General features: G+C 36.8%; 1 protein-coding gene across 2 annotated transcripts in view; it reads right to left on the reverse strand.

Moving 5' to 3' along the window:
* The window catches only part of LOC121731427 (bifunctional heparan sulfate N-deacetylase/N-sulfotransferase), a 169,034-nt gene that overhangs the window by 80,359 nt on the left and 62,031 nt on the right, over window positions 1-26,644 (reverse strand). Inside the window, exons 1-2 of one of the 2 annotated variants that reach the window (XM_042120844.1) lie at window positions 19,387-19,579; window positions 1,958-2,519 (exon numbers count right to left, since the gene is read on the reverse strand). In XM_042120844.1, coding sequence (XP_041976778.1) covers window positions 1,958-2,169 — 212 coding nt within the window. In that variant the 5' untranslated portion in view covers window positions 2,170-2,519; window positions 19,387-19,579. Of the gene's footprint in view, window positions 1-1,957; window positions 2,520-19,386; window positions 19,580-26,644 lie in introns of those variants that run through there. The other variant, XM_042120843.1, reaches the window with a different exon arrangement.

Consider the following 26,644-nt stretch of genomic DNA (forward strand, 5'->3'; position numbering starts at 1 on the left):
AGTGGTTCTGTATACGATTAGACAGGGGACGTTTCGGTATGTCACTGCGAACAATTCCGGTCGAATATTCAAAAATGTTTTGTTTATTTGGAGTTCTCGCGTTCTAAAACCTATCTGCGTTTTCGGACAATGGATTATTTGCTTGCCTTACTTCGAGCGACTTAATTAAGCGTGTAGGTGTTGTGTAGTGTTGGACCGAAGCTATGGCTTCGGCCAAATTATCCCTGTTCAGCCTCGGCAAAATTTCGGCTTCAGTCAATATCAAGGCCGAAGCATAAAGTTAATATACCTAGCGGAATAGATAAACAAAGGCCTGAACAAGCGAGATGTCACTATCAGTAACACCGCGTGGTAAAAAGAGACGTGTGATACATGATAGCAGCAATCTTTTTTTGACGTCCAGTCGGCACGTGCCGCACGTTGACAATTTAATCTCATAGAAATCATGTTCAATTATGCAGTCATGCTTGTGTAAGTGTATACGTACACATATTTTTACACACAGATGTAAACAAATTTCGGTTTAGTTTGACAGATTTCGTGATTGTTGCTTTATTCTGTTAGGTATATTAATTTTATGGGCCGAAGTCGAATACTCGCTAGAGATGAATTTAGAAAATAGAAATTAAACGAAAGCTGACTCGACCTACTTTCAAATTTTATCTGATATTTTAAATTATAATTTTAAATATTTCTATTGATTGTAAAAATGGTCATCCGAATTAAAGAGTTGCACCTACTTTAAGTTATTCCGGAATAAATTGAGATTTAAAAAAATCTCAGACATTTAAAAATTTAAGCTTCGTTTAGGCTGAAGGTGATAACTAATAAATGATAACCGTTTAATCGGCTTCGGCTTTGAGCTTCGGCCACAATTGTAATGCGAATTGTAACACTACACTACATCACACTGTTTATACAGTTTTCGGTGTATAGTACGCAACACAAACAAAGGCGCACTAATCTATGCTGTTCTGCGCGATCTGACCGCGCGCGATAATTTCATATTATTAATTTACCCCCCAGCGACGTGTTTGCACCCGATAGTAACCGAGTAAATTGGATTTTGTTCGAATAACGCATTTCGACTACAGTAATTAATTATGTTTGAGTTTATTTCGCGATGTTTTAATTTTAAATTTTATACTGATTTAAATTTAAAGCGCCATTGATGATGCTTTATGATAATTTGAATTTATCGACCCGTGCTCAAGAGTATTCATTGAAAATAATAATCGCTAAACCCACGGGGTCCGTATATTTGTATGCTACGAATTGTCGTAGACATTGCTAAGAGCTTGCTACGTTACGTATATTTTTTATGCCGCGGCCGCACACGCGTCTATCGTCACGGAGCTTCGTGCTATGAGACGATACCATTGGACGATACACGCAGATCGTCCAATGGTATCGTCTCAAGCACGAAGCTCTACGCATGTGCGGCCGCAGCATTACAGTATACGTACCGCTTCGCTTTACTTAGCACTAACTCCTTTTATAAAAATATTCCATAGTTAGCTACGATGTCTGCTTATCTGTGTCTGGCAAATAGGAAAAATAGCACGACAGATGAAGACAGCGGACTGTATAATATTGTTTGTTAGTAAGTGGGATTAAGTAGTATATTTTATTATTATTATTTATAATTATTAATATTGTACTATTATTTATTTTGGTTAACATAATACATATATATTTTATTATTATTATTATTAGTTTTGTGTACTTATAATATAGATGTAGTATAATCTTGTAATTGCGCACGCTCTATCTGATGTCTTATGTCACAATTCACATCTTTCTCCGTAGGGCTGCTGTAAGAAATTTCTTTAGAAATAAGCAGTTCCTTTTTTCGTCTTTCTATGTCATTTTTTTATGTAAACAGTGTCTTGTGTGCAATAAATGTTTAAATAATTAAAAATGAAATTTTAAAAATGTCGGTCAAACTTTATCTCACCTTGTGAACGGTGCCGTGACATAATTGGTATAGAAGAATATTGTGAGGACGGACAGCAACATTACACCGGCGACGCACTTCCTCACGTTGATGTGGCCGGCGAGCCAGAAGCAGCAGCGCAGCGGCGCCGCCGTCTTGTGCGCGTGCGCATACTCCCCGCTCTCGAGCAGCGGCGCGCGCGCCTTGCGACCCTCGCCCGACATCCCTAACATCTACCACCACTATATTTACACAACACTAACACTTAGGCCTCTAGTATACTGTACGATCTCTATCTCGGAACCGTGATAGCCGCGCTAGTCCTCGGTGGAAACTTCTGTCGCCACTTGCCGTGCTTCCACATCTCATAGGAGCTGGTGGGCGCGCGCGCCGGGCTGCGGGCTAGGGCGCCGCTGACGGCCATCTCGTGCTGACGAACGGGTCCGCTGCCTCGTTATAACGGCCGCCGACGCATCCTGGCGGGGTATGCTCATCACGGCGACGGCGGGCGCACTCGGGGACAGAGCTACGGCATCCGCGTGCGGTGCCAGGGAGACCCGTCCGCAACCGACATCGGATTTATCTGGAACAACAACAGAAGCTGTTATAAACACAATCATAATCCTCGATAATTTTTTTTTTAACTATTTGAGCTTTTAGCTTTGAGCGCGGCAACCGAATCAAGAGATTCCGTAACGAAAACCAACTAACATTTGTCTAACGTCGTTTTGTTACGGCCAGACTTCGGCTCGGTATGGCTCGGGCTGTAGTGCTCAGTGCTCACGTTGCCAGACTTGCACGGTGTTTGTGTGCGTGAGACTAGAAGTATGCAAATTATAATTGCATAAGTTGATAATAGATATTTTGAAAGACATTAATTTAAAGTCGAATCGACAATAATGCCAATGCCGGTTCGGGATCTAGCCTCTTACATAATTACATGGAAAATCTATATATTAATACGTGAGAGAAAAACTTTGTAACCCTTTTTAAGAAAAATGGGGAACGTAGGTGCATGAAATTTTGCACAGTTATAGTTTATATGGTCAAGGAGTGCATCGAGCTAATATTATTTTAAAATTATGCTTTTATCATATATATTTTTAACAAATAAAACGTTACACGTACTACGACACTACTACTAGGAAAAATGACAGATTTTTGAGTGATAAGCCTATACATACGAATTATACTCTTTTATTTATGGTTGATTATGGACTTTTATTTATGGATTATTGTTTTTTTATTTAATTTTAGATACTATTAGACAATGCTTAAACGGCCAGACTGAGATCAGCTGAGTCCCAGAGACAAGAATTGAAAAAAACTATGATGAAGTCAATATTTTTTTACAAAATATAGGTAGTAGTCCTAATGTCGTTGCAAGTAAGGTCGAATTTCGACCATTGGGCGATCTCTAGTACAAATAGAAGCTCTTTATTAATGTCACAAACAATAATAATATGTTACCGTGTGTGACATAAAAGGTGTGTATCTGGATGAGATCGGAATATTATGGCAATAATAAAACACCTTATTAACAGCGAGTCATAACTCCTGTAGCGAAATACAATAATTCGTGGAAATGTGGATACAGCATTATGTCTCCGTGTAAATTCACCTCTCGAATTCCGAATACTCGCTTACCTTAATTTGATTGGAATACTATAATTATTGGAAAGTTTCAGGTATCCTGATTATTTACGACATCAACATATATTTTATTAAATTTTTGGCTTACAACATTGAACAATCTTGGTATACGTGCTCATTTGACACTTCAGCATGTATTGTAAATTAACCAGTATCCTAATTACGATAATATACTATAAAAAATCTGTCGTTTAACATTAGCAACGTACTCGTATATTGGGAATATTGTTCTTTTATTTGGTAGGATCCGACTGGATTGATACATGTTTGAAGCTGTATTTTTATAGTATTAAATCGAAATCGATGTACAGTCGTGTCAATGCATGTTTCGGACCTACAATTTTCTGACTCCCTCAAACCATTTGACGGCATCGTTACGATATTTTTTTTTAATGGGCTTTGGCCCACCACACATTCCCACCACTGTATCTCCTGTGTGTGTCGCCAGGATCGACACTGGTATCCAACCACGAAAACCCTTTGATATGATCGTTACGATACAAATCTACCTAATGGATTTCTATGATCCGCTACGTCTAAATGCTAATAAATAAGCCTAAGCCACCCCGGAAGGCCCAGTAAATCCCATCACACAATTATTTAAAGCTACATTAAAACGCTTTCCTATAACTTTAAACAAATTCATTGATCCGCGAAATTGGACGGACGGACCCGAAACTCTGACCTTTCATTAAAACTTAAAAAAGGAATTCCTCTATTGTAGGAAAGTTGGTAAATAGGTTGGCCATTAACTAAATGAGTTAAATTCAGTTTAGGGGAAATAACATTTTTCCTTTGGCTCCATAGTTTAGCGGAAAGCCTTTGTGTCGGGCGAACTAGTTGGGATGCTGTTTGTTGTCAGGTGGCGGCAATACTGTTGTTTATAAAACGTTTTTAATTACGATGATGTTGCATTCTTTTAGGTATCAAATACCTAAAATTTTCATGGCACAAAAATTAATTACATCAACGTAGCTAGCACGGGGTTTCCCAGTCGATTCTTCGGAAGAAAGTAATGGCAGTTTCTTTCCCATGTCTACATATCTTATTCCCGAGCATGGCACCACCTATCGACTTGAGTTTCAGTGGACAAAGACAAGAAACTCTTTCCATAGCAACCATTAAAGCAACGGCATTTTTTTTTTTTGACATTTAGTTTCTTGGTTCTTTTTTTTAATTATGGCACCTCGGCTATAAAACCATGGCCAGTGTCGAGTAAATGGCGGCAAATTCAAAAAATCGACGTGTAGCAACCTTGTCTATAGCCAGAATTATAGTTTTGATCTACGAAATACGAATAATAAAAACTAAGGAACTTTATTATTCGTAGTTTGTAGATCAAAACTACAATTCCGGCTATAGACAGGGTTGCTATACATCGATTTTTTTAATTTGCCACCATTTACTCGACACTGGCCATGGTTTTATAGCCAAGTGCCATAATAAAAATAAAAACAGAATCAAGAAACTAAATGTCAAAAGCGGATCGTCATGCTTGACTTATAGATTTTCAAAAGCGAAAGATATCGAGATAGGAAAGAAACTTTTACTCCAATGTTTTTCCGGTAAAACTGTCAAAATTTAGTTTCTTTCGTTTGTCTACGTGCTTGTGCTAGCTATGCAAGTGTAAATCGCGAGAAAAACAAGAAAGAGTGTCTCGCGATTTTTATAAAACATATCGTAATAAGTCCATACCTATTGGTAGAGCTAGTGGAAAGGGCCTCCCGTGCAATAGACATTTGTGCTAATTTTAACAAAACGGTTAAGACATTAATTTGTAGTCCATATATCAAAAGAAGCATATTAATCTTTCCTCCTTTGATTTGTATAATTGTATCAGACTTTAACAAAAGTAGAGCTAAAGACTAGTAGTAGACTTTAACAAAACTATAATTAGAGCTATAATACTACTGAAGTATAGTTACAACAAACATTTTCATAATATTCCACCAGTATCACTATTTATGGACGTTTACATAATCCGACGGAGTATCAGTAAATTGTAGTACCCCTATAAATCAATTATGCACTATATTTCTTTTCTAGAATATTTGAATTAATATTAAAATATCCGAGTGGAATTCCCGCCCCGGCCGCGGATGGGAGTCGCCCGGGGAATCCCTGATTGTACGACCCTCTGAATATTAACTATTCCACTATCAGACGTAAGACCTTATCTCAAAGGCGAATTCCAAACATTATCTCTGTAATATTAATAACTGAACTATAGCGCAACTTAGATGCATAGCTGAAGGAAGAATTTCTATAGAATTGTGTACTATTTGTAATTTAATTGCAAATTAAGCAAAACTCAACAAAGTAAAAATAAGTAGGTCAACATTATTAATCGTGGTTTTACACATTTTATATTTAAGGGAAGAAGAGACACTCATTTTTAGGCTTACGACCGTTTTATGCTACGCCTACAGGATTTCTATTTGTAATTGAAATGATTTTACAAATTTTTTATCACGAATGTAGGTCAGTACTAGAGATCAGTCTGTGAGCATACACTGACAATCGCGCTGTCTATAAAAATTGCACGAACACTTATAAAAGCTTGAAATCTCATCTATCGCGTAATATCCTTTCTTCGTGTGATAGCGGGACGGTGGACAGCGAGCCGGCTCCATTATCTTCTTTGTAAGTTTTCACTTTACTCCTGTTTGCACGCTAGTCTCTAGTCAGTATACGGAGGAATACTGAATGGAGTCATTTAATAATGTCAGACTTTCGCTCGCGAGGAATTTCAAAATAGCACGAACGAACGCATATTATCGTAAATCTTAAAGCTACGGTTTAAGAATAGAAATTTCTAGAACGCGACATTTTTTTTTCTGCCTAAACTTTCCGGCTACGAAATTGTTGCTGGAGAAATGGAGGAGTTTTATGATTGTACCAAAATACTCTTGTTTACAATCCCAGCACTGTTAAAAATAGTTATGATTGTTTCAGATACTATTTTTGACTTATGACTAAACAGGGCAGTGGGCACCAATAAAAACTTATGATACTAATAACAGTACACGATATTAATACAAACTGACGGCTACTCGCGTACGCCACTCACGTCCACATATATTATTCAATCTCTCACGCACTACGTAATTTATAAGGATAATAATCTCTCCAAAGTTTTTCCAACTTATTATAACTTATACTTTTCTCGGCATCGAGTCCGACGTTCGTTAACTGTTAACATGAGTCTTCCATAAGACGGAGGGTCGCGCTTAAAACTGTACACGTCGAGGACATTCCAGTGTAACGTGGTCGTCTCTAGATCGAGTCTCGTCGAGATGAGAGCTCAGTTAATATTGGAAACGTATTTCCATGTTCTTGCCTCGTGTAAGGACCATCAAATTTTCAGCGCGGCCCATGTTATATACAAAACAGCAAGCAGTAACTTATTGTTATCCCTATTAGTACTAGTTTTCCGAACTTTATTTTCACTGCGATAACTGCGATTTATGAACAATGTAATATGTACTATTTTTACGACTGTGAAATAATGGTTATTGCACACTTTTGTTTATTTATGTTAATGACGTATTTCTCTAGCAAACATTTATTGGCTCAATATTCATAAAACATAGCGTTATACGGAAAGTAAATAAAAGAATTAGAACTAAAGAAAGAAATACTTGGAAAGTTTTATATGTCAACAACATAAATTATTGCATTGAACATAACCTATTCGTACAGAAACATTTGGCGCTTAATAGATGTAAAATTCTCTAACGACCGTATAATAACGTTATTTAAATAATTACGACTATTAAACTAATTATTTACATTTCCATCGTAATATTTGAATCGTGTTATTAGCTGCGTGTCGAGTCATCGTTAGTGACATGGAGTACAGCGGGGCCACGTTGCTATGATGCACTGCGGCTTCGGAACTAAATAACGCATTGCCACAGCTGCGTTGCGCCGACGCACGTCAACAATATCAGACGAGTATAGCGTAAAGCGTCCTACTTTCCGGATGACGGAGATAAAAGAGGTATCCCAAGTTGGGAATCACTGCGTAAGATCTTGTAGGAGCAGTTCTACGTCTACTCCAGGCCGTTATTTTTAGGGGTTCAGATCGGATTCAGAAGATCTGCGTCCGAAAGCGCTTTCTATTTTGCTTTTGTTTGACAATTCAACGCATGAATATTAGAAATTTAAACATCACCACAATAATACATATTATGACGTTGGAGTTGGGCCGGGCTGCTACGGCAACGTTTTTCAAATCGCAACGTTACGGGGCAATGTGGCTTCACTCTTACGCGGAAGCCGGGGCAGTATTAGTGTATAACTACAATACAATCATGTAGTCAATGCCACATTAGAGTCATTGGTCATGCGATAGCAGCACGAATGTTTCATGAATCTATTAAGCCTTTTAGTTTCGATTATCACCTGCATAATATGGTCGTCGTTGGTCGATCCTTTTGTCGTTCCTTTGTTTCTGTCTAGACACCAGAGCAATAATTTTGCTTGCTACATTGATTAATTTATCAAAGGGATAAAATTCAAACAAAGAGAACTTTCAAGGGGAATCTACGAATACTTTCAATAAAAAAAAAAAACATAGATTAGAAACAAATATTGTGTTAATATTATGTCTGTTTAAGTGAAGTAGGCGAAACTAAACTACATAGAGTAGACTATACATAGAGTAGACCACAGGTGCCGGGAATAATTTATTGCAATGAAGTCGCGGAAAATATCAAGTGAATAAGCTCAGCTCCACGATGCACAAGATCGACATAACGAGATGGCATCAGGGAAGACAACTCGCTCTCAAAGGAGCATTTATCACACTAACAATTAAATGCAGTCGTTAGTTTGCAAACTTTGATCGCTGGAGCGGGCCGCAGTTGATATTATATTTGTTAATCTGCGAGTTGCTGAACGCGAGTTGCTGAACGCGAGTTGCTGAATGCGAGTTGCTGAATGCTAGTTTCTGAATGTTGGAGACAACAATCAGGCGCTAATTGTGATTCCGCTAATTTGCATCGTCACTCGCTTCTCGCCTCCGACGTTTAGTTTGTTGCATAAAACAAACATTACACTAATTTAATTGATGCAAGATTTTACGCATTCTAATGCAACTGCAGGCTTCGGTTTTACGTCAGTAATTATCCAATTACATTAATTAGAAAGGCAATGCACTTAGAAAGGACATACCCAAATACCAGGTCTAAGTTTGTTAAATATAAGTTTGTACGCCATTAATACTATTTTACTTAGCGAAAGCCGCGGAAAAACTAGTATATTTACATATCAATTTACCCTAATAGTAAGTGGTGAAGGCATAATATGCCAGATCGTTCAAAGGTCTTACCAAGCAATTATAGAAAAAGTACATATTCGATTTCATCAATAACAGAGTATCATTATACACGCTGCAGCTCGCAGCTGGCAATGTCCTACATACATCGACATTAACTAAGTATCGGCAGAGCACAGCGTGGAATAGATCGGGGCGGTTTCAAATTACATTCGGGCCGAACAATATCTGGTAATGGAAGTTGCATCAAACAGGTATCTCCAATTAACGAAACATCCGCGCCGCTAACTATTCGATTTTCATGTACGATTGCGGCCGGTAATCCAATTTAAATGTTAGGTTACTTATTATACTTGCACCGAAACAGTGTTCGATTAGTCGAACATCGAACAGCCTCGAATATACTGTGCTTCATTTATAATGCAAAACGGTGAATTATTAATGAATTTAGCAATTTTAAAAGGGTTATTAACCAAGAAATAAATCAAGATAGAACGGCGACGCGCGTGCGTTGCTAAGGAATTGATCGTGTCAATTTTTGCTTTGCTTTTAGTTAAAACAAATAACTTACCCGTGGCAGACCTCCTTTTGACCGATTTACTTTCGTACTTTTGTTTTTACAATAAGACACTGCACGATGAGGCATTCTGCACAACCGCTCTAGTGTAATTAAGTCGACACGTGCGCGCTGACTGAATGAACGTTTAACGAATCTTGCACGACAGAGCAAGATTGAAACACGCGCGCTTAGCCGTTCTATCTTGATTTATTTCTGTGGTTATTAAGAAAATGAAATACCTAGATGAATTTTGTAGTCGTCTGCTTCGAGTGTGCAAATGTACAAGCTCTACAAATATAATTATAACAAAAGCTACTAACAAATGTATGCAAACAAAACCAAAGTAGCAAAGAATTTCCAGATGTTCTATTTATCTCTAATTATATTTCTCTAAAAGCTTTGTGTTTCCGAATCATTTGATACATCGTCTAAAACAAAAAGCGATTAAGATAATTGCAGTCGAGAAATGCGTAAAATGCACTGCAAAGTGCACCGATAAAGAACGTCACAACAAAACAACTTTTCCAGGGAGATTCCTTTGTAAATGGAAATTGCTCGGTTAGTTTAAATTACGTTACTTCCGTTGAGATTATGCGATTACGTGAAATTTATGCAAGATATTATACAAGGACAGTGTTGTTGCATAACGCCTTTAGTGTCCGAGGCCCGAGCGTGCCCCCCCCCCTCCCCCCTCTCCGCATGATGTATGAGCTTATACTGTCAAGTTATTGCCATCTAGAACGACTTTACATTTGCATGTCGTTACGGCCCGTTACATATCGCCCATCGTCTGTGACACTCGATGTTATACTTGATTGAATACATTAAAGATCCCGATACGAGAAACTCGAGATAATAATGTAGGAGGTATTTTATTACACTTAAGATTCTCTTCATTTTATGTATGAAATTCTCGTGTCGCGGTGTTTGTTGCCATAGCCCTCCGAAGCGGGAGGACCGATTTTAAGAGGAGTCCACACCGCCCTTTTTTCCATACAAACGTTGTCCCCTGTTTCCTCCCTGGATAATGCTAGTAAAGTTATATTTTTTTTCCTGAATATCTACGGCCACTAATACAATGTCCATATGTTTTCTTTTTTTTCATAATTTAATTATTAAATAAGATACGAACGTTCAAAAACCCAAAAAATGGCCAGATTTTCCGCAGCGTTCAAATGTCCAGAGAACAGATTTGGCTAGATTATATAAAAAAAGCAAAACATAGGAACACAGCTAAAGCCTTTCTTTAATATTTAGTCAAAAAAGTACTTAAATCGGTTAAGTTTTGGACAAGGAATCAGGGGACAACGAATCGTTGATTTTCTGCAGTTATCTCTATCGCGTTCTGCGGTATAGGCTTGAGGTAAGGGAGACAGCTATAGATATTACACGTACTTTTTTTTTCATTTCTCCAGCCCCTGGTGTATCCTCTTAATGAAATTGTGTGTTAAGTCCTTAGAAAGGATTGGGTTAGTTTTTTTTGCCTTCCGGAAAAAATATAAAAAATATTGCGATTTCGGGCGATCTAGTATGTTAAATATATTTTATGATCAAGAGATCTTCAAGATTTCATAAGACAGGTATTATTATTTATATTAATTTTAAACGCAGTGATAAGTAACACATGATATTATATGGGTTGAATAATGAATATTGATTAAGCGCTCATCGGATAAGTCCCTAATCCATCCGTAAACTCAATACATACACAACTTTTCTTAAGCGTTATGAGGAACTTAAATTATGGGACATGAAAATCCAGATATTTACGCTTATAGCGTGGGGAGATTATCCACTTTTATGTCGTAGTAAATATGAGCGTTTACCCTCGATTGTAACGTCTTTATATTTTAACATTAAGAACAGAACCTGAGTACCGTATGGTACTTTTTCTTTAGTAAAAAAACCTAGGTTGTGTAAGCTACGGTTTCCATGTGTTTCTAGGTGTTTTTACATAAATAAACAGGTACCTAAGTGTAGCCGATAAGAACAGTAATAATCCCTAACAAAAGTAGATGATAGACTTAGCATGATAATAATGATCGAGACAATGATAAACGAGCCTAAGAAGTGATGACGATGATGGTATCATTTACGTGTAATGCGTACAGATTACGCTAAAAAATCACTTCGAAATTATTAATTCGGCAGGTCGTTAGAATAAATTAGTATCATTTGCATTGTGTCAAGTCGTCCGAGTAATTACTATTGATACTCTTTATTTTTATTAATGATATCAAATTGTAAAGCCGGCGCGGCGGCGGTCTCGTAATAATCCTCCCGACCATTAGGCCGGGCCGAGCTTGCAAATCGTCCGCATATTTTGGGCCAAGATTAATTGTTCTCGAATATCATCTATCACGGTCGGCTCTCCCGTGACGCGCCGGTTGTGCGTGCGACGTTTTATCCTAACCGCAATAATATGTCTCGGACCGCATTAAAATACCATTAAATTTCATGCGTCCCGTCGCTGGGGATTCTATTAAACACCGCTTGGATTGTAGGTCTTTGGTCACACTAACTACTGTGGAAATTACCTGTAAATGTTGAATGAGACCTTCTTAAAACACATTAAACTTACAAAATATTTATAATTAAAAATTGTGCACCATGCTACAATCAGGCTACTAGACTTAAAAAATAATTAGAACACATCGATCGCAATAAGTTCAAAGACATTTAATTTTTTTTAATTTACAATTCGCATTTTCATCGTCGAATACGCTTTTGTGAGTCCAACAAAAAGCTCTCTCCAATTATTTTTTACATTAAGCGCCCGTAAGCCTTATTTCACGAGGAGAAATTAGGACGATCTCTAACTCCCCTAAAAGATAAATCCCGAGTTAAAAATATACCCCGCCGAGTTTATTGCACGGCGGACAGCAACAAATGGAGTCAATCTTTTTTGCTGCAAAACGCGCCGGTGGAACCGAAACTTGTACATTTCCAACGTGTAAACTTCGATATCAATCAAGCCGACCCTTTCAATAAACGCACCGCAGATTCCCTGAAGCAATTTTTCGAGTAATTTGACTTCTAAAAAATATCCTTTCGCCGGGCCCAGTCGGGTCACAATTTTCATCTCCTTTACAAAAATCGTAAGTGACGCTGGGTTTGATGTTAATTAAAAAGTTGAAAGAACGTTTACATCCTGTGGGACTTTAACGATGTACTAAATCAAATCAAAATTGTTTTATTTCTGAATAAATTTAAAATAAATATTTTCAGAAAGTCTTAATGGTGCCTACCACCGGTTCGGGAACTAGCCCGCCGAAGAACCGGCATAAGAAACTCGCATGGGGCCCACTTTTTACCAAAACATGACTAGGTATACGAACATAAAAATTAAATTACATGAAAACAACAAGTTTTTCGTAGCACGCTACGCCGCGCTACGCTTTACGGAACAGGTGCTACGCTCGTAGCAACACTTTTAAGATCAAGGCTATAACCATTTTATTTCCTGTAATAAATCAATTAATTATTTTTTGGGTTTGAGGCCGGTAAGACAATTGGTCCAGTAATCGATCAAATATTTCTATTTTTTGTCCTTATGTTATGCATACTGTCTTGTGAATTATTCCGTCTTTTTCATTTTCTTTTTAGAACGTAGTTCCTTTACGCGCGTTCGGCGTAAAGGGGACTAGACAGAACGACATTTGACCTTGATTTGACCTCGACACTTTTTTATTAGTACCTGCATGTTAGGGGCAGATGGCGTTGATAGTTCAGTTTTTTTTAAATATTGAATCTTAAATACTGTTAGACGAATAATACACGGCCAGTCTGTCATCATTTGACTTACTTAATCTGAGACTGTTGCAGGAATTATGTCTAAAAAATAATATTAGTCAATACTTTGACACTAGAATATCAATAGAAAAGCGTTGAAATTTGAAACAATTTAATTTCTTATTTGAGGTCGAATTTCGACCATTGGGCGATCTCTAGTGTTGAGAAATAGAATCCTATATTTGTTTTTGTTGTGTTGACTCCTAATCAATAATGTGTGTTGTTGTGTTCTTCAATTTCACGCAATAATGACTCATGTGTATCGGAGGTAAGTGATCATTTTTTTACCTTTGTTTAGTTTTAGTTGTCGCTTTATCATTTATTAAAATTGCTTCACAAATTAATCAAAAGGAACTTCGTTCCATTCGGGTGTCCCTTGACACCTCTCTAGTTTTTATTTTTTTATAATTTGGTGTCTTTTGCGTATGTGACGTTTAAATTTTCTTTAAATATTGTATAGTCACGTGTAATTTATTATTGTAGTGTATTGTGGTGTCTTATTGTTGAATAAACGTTATTACTATTATTATAATTTTCTGCAAGCCAGAATTTAGCAATTTTATCTTTTTTAAATTTAATAGAATTTGATAACCAAAAGCCTCCTAACATCCACAGGTAAAACCCGAAAACATTGTAAAGTAAGCTAACAGAAAATTCCAGAACAGGTCGCCTTTCAAAAATTCCTCCGGTCGCTGAAGTGGAAGGCATTTCAATTTTCACGTTCTCCACAATCGGAGCTCGACATTTGAATACAGTTCGATCACCGAGCAACCGAAAACTTTTAATTGATAAATATTTCAGTCAAAAATAAGTCGACTATAAACATATCAAGAAAGGGAAACAAATTGCTGAAGTTTGTTGTTTATACTATTAGGTAGTAAGACAGTATAAGGTTCAAAAGTGGAATATACAAGATGTTAGTGTAAACACCGTTAGGCCGCGTTTCCACTGACGCAGAGCGGAGCGGAGAGGAGCTTAGCGGTGCCTGTATTGACCAATCGTGCTATTCCAGCGGAAGATTTCGAGCATGGTGATTGGTCAATTCTGCACCGCTAAGCTCCTCTCCGCTCCGCTCCCCGTCAGTGGAAACGCGGCCTTATCCTTGAAACCATCAAATGAACCCGTCAAAATGAACAACTTTTTCTATGAGAACAATGCTGGGAACTCAAAAAAATCCGTCTTCATACCCATTCAAATTGCCGATCCGGGCATCCGTATAATGGGTATTAAGACGGCATTTTTTTGAGTTCCCAGCTTTGTTCTAATAGAAAAAGTTGTTCATTTTGACGGGCTCATTTAATGGTTTCAAAGATAACGGTGTTTACACTAACAAACTGTATAGAACTTATTACTATTTTACAAGCTTTGAATTTCTTACTCGTTGAAATAAAATCTAGGACAAAATATGAAAATTGAAGATGGTGGCCAATGGTAGGTGTTGGCGTCAATGGCGTCAATGGTAGCGTCGATCTCGGGCAATAGCCCGAGATCGACGCGACGTCGATTGTGTGTGCTGTAGACAGCATATCGTAATTGTGGTGGCAATCATCTATCATAATTCATGAGACAACACCTCACAAGGTGAGTATCCAGTAGGTACAACTTGTACACACACAGTAAAGAGGAGCATTTCACAACCTCTTATGATGAGTCTATCTTTACACTCACAACGACTAACAAAGATACCGATACCGGTGAAGAAACATTACATGCCACCGTAAAAGGAACGTTCATACATCATTAGCTCTTGACATCAAAAGGTCTGATTAGAGCGTGGCTTATGCAGTTGCAGTGTTTGTGCCGTCTTAATACTCTGTCGGAGGCACAGACCAGCCCATTTCTCATCTCAAACGCCAACCCAAGACAGTGTCGCTTAGCTCTTGAGGCTAGCTAGTATCATAACCCGAGAGCCAGCGACAGCCAGGCTTTCGTAATTTTATAAAAGCTGACAGTTTGCCTGTACATTACATACCCCTATTCAGGTAAGAAAGACCAGAAACTATAGAGTTTCGATCACGATTACTTTAGTTTCGGTTCTGAAGGTCTACCTAACCTTTGATAAAGTATAAAGCTCATTTTTTTTTGTCTGCTTTTCTTCAGGATAACTATAAGAATCCCGTCTTTCATTGTCGGACATTTTTGACAGTTCCTTCCCACTGTCAGACACCCTTAAATTATTATTTAAGGGTGTCTGGACTTTGAGGTGGTCTAGTTATCGCTGGCTCTTGGGTTATTAGGAAACTCTCCGACCGGAAAAACAGCAACGAAAATAGAGCTCTATGATGACACAATAGAAATGAAAATCGAGCGAACAAAGACTCTTCTGAAGATTTTCGCTGCCAAATAATTTTTTCGTGCGGTTCAGAGGTTCAGCCTCGCGAAATAAACGCCTCTGCCTTTTGGAATACTAATGAGTTTCTATATCGGAATATATTTCGAATTGATATGCACGTTGTGGTTTCATTAATGCGAGGGTCTAAGAGCGTGATTTAGTTATATCTGCGCGAGATAATTTAGAGAGTTACTTTTGATTTACGGTGAAATCTTTTATCGGGTCTAGGGTGAAGTAAAGCGTGGTTTATACAGGTATCGTGTAATCTCTTTCGTTCTTCATCATTATCATTTATAGGTACATCAGAAAGACAATAAATCATTCGATAAGCTTTCCTTACATACAGATTTTACAAGATGACTGTTCTGAGGACTAAGAAAACTCAAATTCAATGTTGCAAAAGCAAGTAATAAGACAGCAGCTGGCTAAATAAACTTAGACATTCATACATCATCAGTTTATGATCTAAAACACACATAATATTTTTGTCACTATGTGATTTGTTCTCCGTATTTGGACCATAGTTTGATTTTTAATTTCCTGCTAAACAGCCCCTCGCATCGATCCGTTTAAAAACAATGCTGACGCCATGAGCCTTAGCGTAGTATTCAAACAAAACACTAATCGATATTTACGACATTAATTTGTTTGTGCCGGGCCGCGCGCCTGGTAGCAATTGAGGGTTTTTAACCGACCTAACTGCTGATTAAGTGGTGATTATCATTACACGACTACTATATGACATAGACAATATTTTTAAGATACCTAACCTTGATTTTCAATTATACAGCTAAAGATATAATAATAATAATATGTATGGACGCTTCACACCACGTATGTAAGTATTATGGACATAATACTTATATACGTGGTGTGAAGCGTCCATACATGTAAATAATTAAAAAACGATTTAATAGAAAAAAATATGCGGCCAGTCTCAAAACTCCATATACACTAAAAACATTACAATTAAAACTAGATTCATTAAAAGGACTACCAGATCAATTTGAATAAAGACACAGCCAAATTACTAAAAAGTCCAAAGAACTTTGACAAATTGACAGTAGACACCACAGACTATACAATTTTCTTGTTCAACCCCTAGAAAAGATATAAGGATACTTACTATAATATTCCATACCACGAGACAAGTGACAAATACTGTTACAATTTATTACTACTACTTTTGTAATTTCTCTTACAAACCAAAAACTACATGCGAAATACAGCAAACGAGCAATTTCTTGAGAATTTCATATTATGTTTGATCATTAATTTGATTCGTACAGGAAGCGGGGCTCCTGCTCTCTGAATTATAATAAGTTTCTTGGGAAAGCGTAAGGCGCGGAAAAATGTCTTTGAAATAATTAGCCGTAAATGTTATTCAATTCTCTCCTTTATGATCCCGGATCGTTACATTTTTGGTGGGAGCCTTTGTGTTCCGCGGCCCGGACATATTTCTTAAAAATATGTTCTGAATTGGGAATATTACGTAACAATACAAGTAACTTCGAATAAATTATATTCGTGAGTAATTGAAAAGTTAAATTTCAATAATATAATACAATTTGGAACGATTTACACATTAGATATTAAAAATAAAGTTTAATTTTCAAATTTAACAAAAAAAGAGGTATTAAATTAAGTAAGCTTACTAAGGTGATAATAATAGTTAAAAAAAAAAACTAAAAAAACACGCTTTAATTATTTTCACCTTTTATTAGAATTTTCAATTAAAAAAAAAATATTGTATTGTCATTGACTCTTAATACGTATGCAAAGTTTCGAATTAAAAAGACAACAGGAGATAGGTTAATATCGTGCTCAAAGATTCCGTTACAAAACTCTTATAAAAGCGCGTTAAAATGTAAGTAGCTAAAGGTTATTTAAGGAATTACTTTTCAACATTTTTATTTTATTTTTAATCAAAACATCCACTAGCACCCATGACCCAACTAAGCTACAATATTTTCTCGTTTCGGCGTGAGGTGGTAGGGTCGCGCGGGTCGAACCCCGCAGGTGTCCCTAGGGGTCGGAGGTCGGATTGGAAACCTGACCCTATTGTAACGGAGGCCGATTCCCGATTAACTGGATTACAATTAATTGAAGGCAATGAAAATTGACAGATTACTTTTGGCAGTATGAGCGAAAGTTTTGGCTATCGACCTCTGCGGCAGTTGGTTAGAGCATCGCGCCAGTCGCGGTTTTAAGTTTTCAACGTTACTGGATCAGGGATGTGCATTTAATATGTGTATAATATAATAAAAATATTTATTATATATGTTTAGTTAAAAAATGTTTAATATATTAATTCCGTTGTCTGGTAACACAAGTTTCCCGAGAACTTAGCCGGAACCAAACTAAATACATTCCAAGAAACCAGCTAACATAATCATGTTTATGACGTTACATAAATTTAAAAACAACCCCCGATTCAAAAATTGCAAATAGATCAAACCCAAATTTTTCAGCACATAGCTGACTGATGATGATGAACTATAGGTAAGAACACTCTCGATAATGTCAGCTTTCAAACAAAAAATAATCGGCCAAGTGCGAGTCGGACTCGCGCACGAAGGATTCCGTTCCGTTATAGAGCAAAAATTGTGTTTTTTGTATGGGATCCCTTAATTTTTTTATTTTATTTAAATATTATTATTAATTATTAAAGTAAACATATATTGTAGTCTTTTGTTAAAATTTCAAGTGCCTACCTGTTGCCATTATTGATATCGAGCAAATAAAAAACAAAAAATTACGTTTGTTGTATGGGAGCCCCCTTAAATATTAATATTATTTTGTTTTTAGTCTAGACGGACAGACGGACAGACAACGAAGTCTTAGTAATAGGGTCCCGTTTTTACCCTTTGTGTACGGAACCTTAAAAACTAGATCAAAATCGGTCCACCCATTTGGACGCTAATATGCCACGGACAGACACACACAGACAAACAGACAGACACACCAAATCTATAACACCCCTCTTTTATGTCGGGGGTTAAAAAGAACGCACTAAATAATAACTCTACAAAACACCAATGAATACAGTACGGAGCGACATAAAAGAAATCTGCGACAGCAAGTAACACAGTCCCACTCATAAAATATTCAACAGGTTCCCGTAAAGTTAGATCCGATTATAATATAGGCAATATTGTAATAACATATTAAGTTCGGGCTACGGAACCATTCCGAGTTGGGAGTGGGATTTATTCTGTCCAACCCCTTGTCACAATTTATGTTGGGAGCAAACTATCGGACCTTTTCCTTGGATTCCAAGAAACTGACGCTTTGTTTCAAGATAATTTATTAGCCACTAGTCCGTTCATAACACTTGTAAGGGAAGGGAAATTTTTATGATTCTGATATTTTTTCGTAGCATCTGGCGCATTTTTTTCTACGCATCGATTGAAGAAAAACACAAATAATCTAAACACGTTTGAAAACAGCAACGTTAAAACTTTTTTGTTTTTCTAGATCTAAGCACTATTTAAGTAAAAGTAAGCAGTCATAATATTAATATTGCCTCCAAATGTTTACAAAATAAACCAAGAAGCATTACGAAAGCAGCACTAATTAAAATGAGCTACTTAACTAATTGAAGAAAAATAAAAACTAACTTTTGCTAGCTCAACTTTTACGCTAATGACTCTAAACAAGTCATTTATTTTTATCTTTCAACGACATCAGCAACAACAAAGAGTAATTAAAATAAATAAACACCCATCGAATAAACAAATACATAAATAATGGAAAAGTTTGACAGAGTTGCGACAGTATAGATGCGATCGCGACAAAACAATAATATAAATCTCGTTATCGTAAAATCTTACCTAAGCAGTTGTTGACATATTTACATATGCCAGTCCGAAGATTTACAATATTTGTATTATACAACTATAATTCCGTATTAATAAATCTACTCGATTCTAATTTACATAATATCAATAGAGGAAGAAACACTTATTGTCACACATTACATACGCGCGGAGCGGACGAGAGAGCGGCGGGCACGTCCGACCTATATAACGGTTGGGGGCATACTGAACTGAAAATACACTGAGGCGGCCGCGACGCGGCATCGCTACGGTACCGTAGACGTAAGGCGGGCGCTACGAGTTTACTACGGCATAGGGCTCTCGCTGACTTGAGACACAATCTAAAGGCTATTGCTAAACAAAACACATGAAGATTCACACACACAATCAAATATTTTGTATAGCAATAGTCTGTCTTAAGAGTCTTAAGACTGTTCTGTCTCGAATAATCGAGAGGCGTTATAACTCGTAGTAAACTCGTAGAGCCCGCATTACGCCCTTCTGCGCGGAAAAATTAGGCGAATTCCGGCCGCGACAGACCATTCATTCAACGCCGACTCGATAGAGCCCGCGATCCCCGATTAATTCTAAGCGGCCCAATAAATATTATCACCGAATCCTTTGTCTTGCGAATGTATTGCAACTATTACGGGAAATATTACCTCATTTCGACTAGATAAAAATGATACAATCAATTCTGTAAAGCCCCGCTATTGATATAGGCATGTTACTGGGTCTATGCTATTTATAAACTACTTTACCATTTTTACCACATAATTAACTTTTACTAATTTATTTATTCACACGAACTATACGTATTGAATAACGTCCCGTTAATAATAGCTTTGCGGCTCAATAATAACGTAGCAATTAAAAAGTTATTTCAGTATCGGAGAAGTTCTGTTTCACAAAATGAATATAAAAATATTTGTAAGTGAAGATTTAGTTAGCAAACAGACGATCCCACTTGGTTGGTGGAACCACGACCTTAAAGCGCTTCGAACCAAGTTCGAAGCACCATATAGTGTCAGACGATCGAACTTGGTTCGAAGCGCACCAAGGTTGTGGTTCGGTCTGAACCAATTTCGTCTGGCGCATGGTGCGCCATACATAATTATTTTTAATATCGGGAACGGCTGGTTCGAAGCGCTTGCACATCGGACCAACATCGAACAATTTGTCGATCCTGTCGCTATTGTGCCATATCATATTATGCACAGCACATTGCGACATTTTATAGCGTCAAACGTGGATTCCCAGCAACGCCAAGAACACCGTAAATATTGCGAAAAGAGAGAGTGATATCAGACGGTTCACTCGGATGATTATTCACTCGAGTGAATGCTTCATTTTATTTTCATTCTATGTTCACACGGCTTAGAGGGAATGACAAAGGAAAGAACATACACTGTTATTTTCTTTTAATATGTCTTCGAATGAAGTCGTGCGTTTTGGAATTACTTTAATTTATGATCATTTATCAAAGAGTTTACAAAAAAGAAGCAAAGAAAATGTCGAAGGTGGTGGGTGCGACCATGGATTGAAAGAAGACATTAATTAGGAGCTTCAAATACATTGTTGAGAGAACTAGCCGTTGAAGATCCTGATTCATATTGTAATCATCTTCAAATTCATTTCGATTCATTTCATTCGAAAATAAATTTGAAGAACTTTTACTTCTTGTTGCTCCGTTATTAACGAAAGAAAATACTTTAATGAGATATAATTTATCCACAACATGATAGACTCCCCATACCTCCTAAGTCAAATTCTATTTAGATGCCCGTCTCGTACCCGTAGTAGCTTAACATTTGATACAGCTGTGTGTAGATCAAACTATCCTAAGAATCGCTTTATGGTGAGAGCGTGTGAAAGGCATAATCTTAATTTTAATGAAATTGATATATTCAACTTAAAATTTAAATCATTTGCTGCCACAATCAAAGAAATATAGTTGTTTTCTTGTAATGTTAGTATATTTTGTTTTCTTCCACACTATTGTATAAAATTGTGTGAAATTTTCTTAACCAACTTGAACATTGTGTTATTTATAATTATTATTGACTATCAACCGTTGCATAAACTTCTTGTATCACAAATAATTCATCCATGTTACTGTAATATTTATCTGTGAAAACTTTATTGGCTCATATGTGCTACTTTACTATTTACAGTTGTTATGTGTTAAAATGCTGTTTGTTTTCCAATAAATAAATAAATAATAATAGCTCCCACACCGGTTTCGGTGACGGTGGCCCTATATGCTTTAATGAGATACAGCATACCTAAATGAATAAAACTTCAAGTTGTACCAGTACCAGGTATCTTAATACCTGGGTACAGGTAATACTTTTGGGAGTTTAGAGTCAACACGTGACGTCCGTCGACTACGGGACCCGAGACAAAGTGGCCGAACCCGAATGATCGCTCTCTCAGTGTTCAGACCGTTTATTTCTCGTTCATTCGGAGTGGGAGTGAAAGATGCCGCATGACAATATCCAACACTGTTGGATCAGTTCACTAATGAATTCAATCGACACAAATGTTTCATTTTGTGTTTAGATGTATCACTTGGAGTGAAAGATGAAAAATTAAAGACGAAAATGAACAAAAATGACCCGTCTGATATAAACTTTATAGAGTTGTTGGAGTTACTTTAAGACTTTCCATTTTTGTGAAGTCCTTTTACAATAACGCATAATTATTAATAAATAACATAATTAATCAAGCGTTTCGGATACATATAGAAACATGGATTAATGGGCCTTTTTTGGCCCGTTTTGATAAAATAGGCGGCACATCGCAGTGGAGGGTTCGGAGTTCGATGCGGTCGTCTGGTGGGTAGAGCTCACCGCGCGGTTCGTGGTTCGGCCCGAACCAAGTTCGGTCGTGTGTTTGTGCTATTAGAGTGAACAACAGCCTGTTGACTGGACACGATCGATGCGACCCTGTGACCATTTATTGTTAAACGGTACTGGTGTTCCGAAAATGTCTTAACACTGGGTAAATTATCTAACATTCTTTACTATTCGACGTACAGTCACCGACAGCTACAATTCTTTAATTCGTAGAAATCAGAACTAGAACTAAAGAGGATCATAACTGTACGGCTTCTTAAGGCCCCTCGTTGCGGGCCGTGATGGATAACCATAGTTGCGACTATGATGGAGTGCGACCAGGATTATTATGGTCAATCATAGACAAAATATGCTTCTCTACATCTACACGGTTGTAATCGCTGATATTGGTGGTCCATCATCAGGAAGTTTATTGCAATACGCGCAGAGTCGTCGTTAAATCGTCTTAGTTTTTTTCTTACTCTAAACGTTAGTGACGGTAACTGTAATAAAGTTTACTCAGCATTACCCACTGTAACAATAAAAACCCTTAGCTTATTGTTATTACAACCATACAATCCGGTGAATCCGGCTATATTTCTTATTGCGAGAAAATTGGGAACCCTCTACACGGTAGGTAAAGATGGTCAAATATAGGTGACTATGAATATACAAGCCCCAGGCATCATGAATTTTTACATAAAAAGGAAAAAATAACTTTTTCGGCGCTACACTCATACAGCGAAGTATGTAGGGGACCCACACACATCATAAAGTATTATCATTAAGTTTTACACCCTGTGTAGTTAGTATCCATGATTACATAAGTTGTCTTCGTCGTGGACAATCGACTTTGACCATGGACAATTCAAGACGAATACTTCCCTACACATATTTTGAAATCGACTGAATTCGCCAACGTGAAGAGAGGCTTCTAAGGTAACGCAACATGTATATTGTCAAAATAATTACTCAGTTCACTTTACGCCAGTATTATAGTACTCTGTGGTTCACTTTTACTTTGATCGTCTAACCGGGGAATATCTAACACAAATTGCACGTTAAATGCATGCACGCTATCACGCACCTACGTGATCACTATCGTTTTCGATCTATCGAGAACGTATATGTACAGTACAATGTACGTATGTAGTATGCTACATAAATATACCAAATACATTAAGGCGAGGATAAACCCCAATTTGTTATTCCGTGACTCCCGGTTTACCTAGTTCCAATACAATAACGAAGTTTTAAAAAATATGAGATATAAAGCACAATATTTAAAATACCTTAAACCATAAACATTTTAATAAAACGTAATACTTTGGCTGTAATTAATTTAAAAAACTCACCTCCGATAAAAATATATTTCATCGAAATATAAGGATTAACTAGGATAATTATACATTATATTTGAATAAATTGTTAGTAAATCTATATTAAAATCTCCTTAACCGATCAATTTTGTTTCTTAATGTTTATTTCCAAAGATATTTAAAAAAAAACATGAAAAATAGAGAAGATCCGCCCGAGTAACTACAGTTTTATGCTTAGTTAAAATGAATCTTATTGCGATGCGTATACGCTTGGTCTTTGGTTGTGTGCAAGGTTATCGTTTTGGATTGAGATTAATTCCCGACTAGTCCTCGTTGACTACGGAACCCTAAAACGGAACCTCAACTAGTTGATTTTTTGTAGATTGATAGTTATGTAATTTAACAGTACAATCCATATTTTAGAACTATAAACTAACCATCAAATTGAAATATTTAGGGCCTGTTTCACCACTGTCTGATAACGTGCCCAATAGGCTATTCACAACGTTTTTGACAGATTCTTCATACTTGATCTGTCAAGTTAATTGGTGGATAGCCTTATCAAGAAGTGGTGAAACAGGCCCTTAATCTTTTCTATCTCTGTTAGCTACCACTTTCGATACTAAACCAATCAATGGTGAACTGCACTGTTTTGCAGACAAATATCACTTACATTAGTATTCGTTACACACTCAATGGAGCAAACCTTACTAGAGTCGGTTAAAAATAAAGTTATAGAATGCATTAATTGAACGGAATGTGGCGCTCGGATGCAATTCAATTTAATTTCAAAGTTTGTTGCCCGCAAAGTTCGATGGAGTGAAAAAACGCGCTTGGATCGTTAGAAAGATCTTTTGTCAATGATTCAATGTGTTATAGAAAGGAAATACTTTTGTTCCAAACCCTTTCATCCACGTCTTCGAGTTTGTTATTTTATAAAGGTAATAAAGGGATTTGTAGATCCAAAAGCGTACCTATTATCTCAGGAGTACAAATAAAATTGTTACAAAAAGAAAGAAATAACTCGAAGTTGCGTAAAGCTATTTATAATAATGGCGACTGAGAGCCGACTATTTTTATTCCACCTACGACTTTACCTCGAATAACTTCGGATTGAGATGATAATCCGTATTCCCTGGACCCTTATTTTAGTTAGAAATCAGCCTTTACATGTTTTTCTTAGCGAAAGGGGCGACTGGTAAATGTTAGGTCAAACAAAAACACTCTAACTCGTTATCCGCTCGGAATGTTTAAAATCTCCGTGTTTGTCTAAGGGGAAACTCCATTATGTCTTTACTTTTACAAACCTTGGAAGAAATTTATTAAATTTCAAGGATGTGCTTCTCTTTTAACTTTAAAATACCGTAAGAAGCTAAGGAAAAGCAGAAAATTATACAAAACACTTAACTTTTGAAAATTTTAGGTAGGTATAGTCAATATTATCTATCTGTAAACAGTACGAGTAATAATAATTTTAGACATTGCTCTTTACAAAAATAGTTTCGTATGCCACGCTAAAAAGAGTTCATTTTCTTTGCTACAAGACAAAAAAGTTTATATCTAACTTCACTACATTTCATTGTCTATAACTTAACCTCCAAATTGCTCGAAAGCGTAGGCGTACCCTGGCTCCTGTGACAATCTCATAAGACAATAAGGAGCAATCAGTCACCGGAGACGGGGAATGGCAGGCCACCTGGGCCCACGATCGACTCGAATTACGCCAAATGTGTAATTACAATTTGTAATTGCTTCGCCTCTAAACTTCATTACGTCTGATTATATTCTAATTACTAATTACCTTAAATACAAAGGATCTGTCACGTGCCTACAAAAAGAAATTTGTTTTGTTTTTCCATTTAGTACTTAATTTTAATAATTGAAATATACTTACCTTCGTATTATTTAACATGCAGTCTGATATGTCTAGAGCAGGGATGTTGCGGATCCCGATTTTTTCACATCCGCGGATGCGAATGCGGATGCGGATTTTTAGAGGTTGACATCCGCGAATGCGGATGCGGATGCGGATGTTTCGGATCCTACATAAATGTAGCTTATAAAATGAAAAAGTATTATTTTAATTTTTATTAATGTGTTACAAAATAGTAGTACCGGTTTCCTAGAACAATTTTTTTAATTAATATCAAGCTAATTTTTCGTGACTACCTTCATTTTGAAACGCATTTTGAATAGAAAATTTTTGGACCATCAAATCGAAATATTAAATCATATTTATCTCTGCTAGACTGGGTTTCACCAGAGGCGTGGGTAAAGTTAAAGTTATAGTTATAGTTAAGGTAAATTTAACTTTAACTTTACCCTTAACTTTGCCCGGAGAAATTGACAGATGACAGCTGATCCAACAAGGTTATACATGCGCGTGGGCGGGGGCGCTGCTGGTAAAGGAGAACTGTCAAAAATTGCAGTTTTTGTATGATGACAGCGTTAGTTCCTTTTTTCGCCACATGCATTTAAAACCTTGTCGAGCTCTATGGTTATAGTTAAATATGGCGTCTTGATGGCGTCCATTTTTAACTTTACCCAAAGATTTGACATTTTGCACTGTAGTCAAAGTTAAAGTTACAGTTAAAGTTAAAGTTGGTGCAATCCAGTCTTAGCTACCACTTTCGCAGAAGAAATTGTTGTTCGTTTTATCGAAATGAAGCTGCTTACAAACAATTACTCTAAAAATTGTTCTAAGGAACCTGTACTATACTAATACTTTTGTAAGAGGTAAATGAAAATTACATTAATTCCCCTGTATTAACCTCTTTCACTTTTTTTGTTTGTAAATACACGAAGTTATAATTAATAGGAGAATAAAGCATAATACTTCAATTATTAAATAGTACCGAATAATGCAGCTTTTTATTAAGTATGGAGCACAAACAAACACGTAGTGATTAATTTACACAAGGCAATTGATGCACCACATTAAACGCGTCGGATCCTGTCACCGTTTTTAGAGATCCGTAATCAATAAGGAACCCTTATATTTTCGGTCTGTTTATCCGTCTGTCTGTTTCTCCGCGGTTTCGCTCAGAGAATAGCCTACAAAGCCGAAATTCGGCATGAATGCACATAAATATAAGCGATGTCGATAAAATGGCATAT

The sequence above is a fragment of the Aricia agestis genome, chromosome 10, assembly GCF_905147365.1.
Source record: "Aricia agestis chromosome 10, ilAriAges1.1, whole genome shotgun sequence".
Lineage (NCBI taxonomy): Eukaryota > Metazoa > Arthropoda > Insecta > Lepidoptera > Lycaenidae > Aricia > Aricia agestis.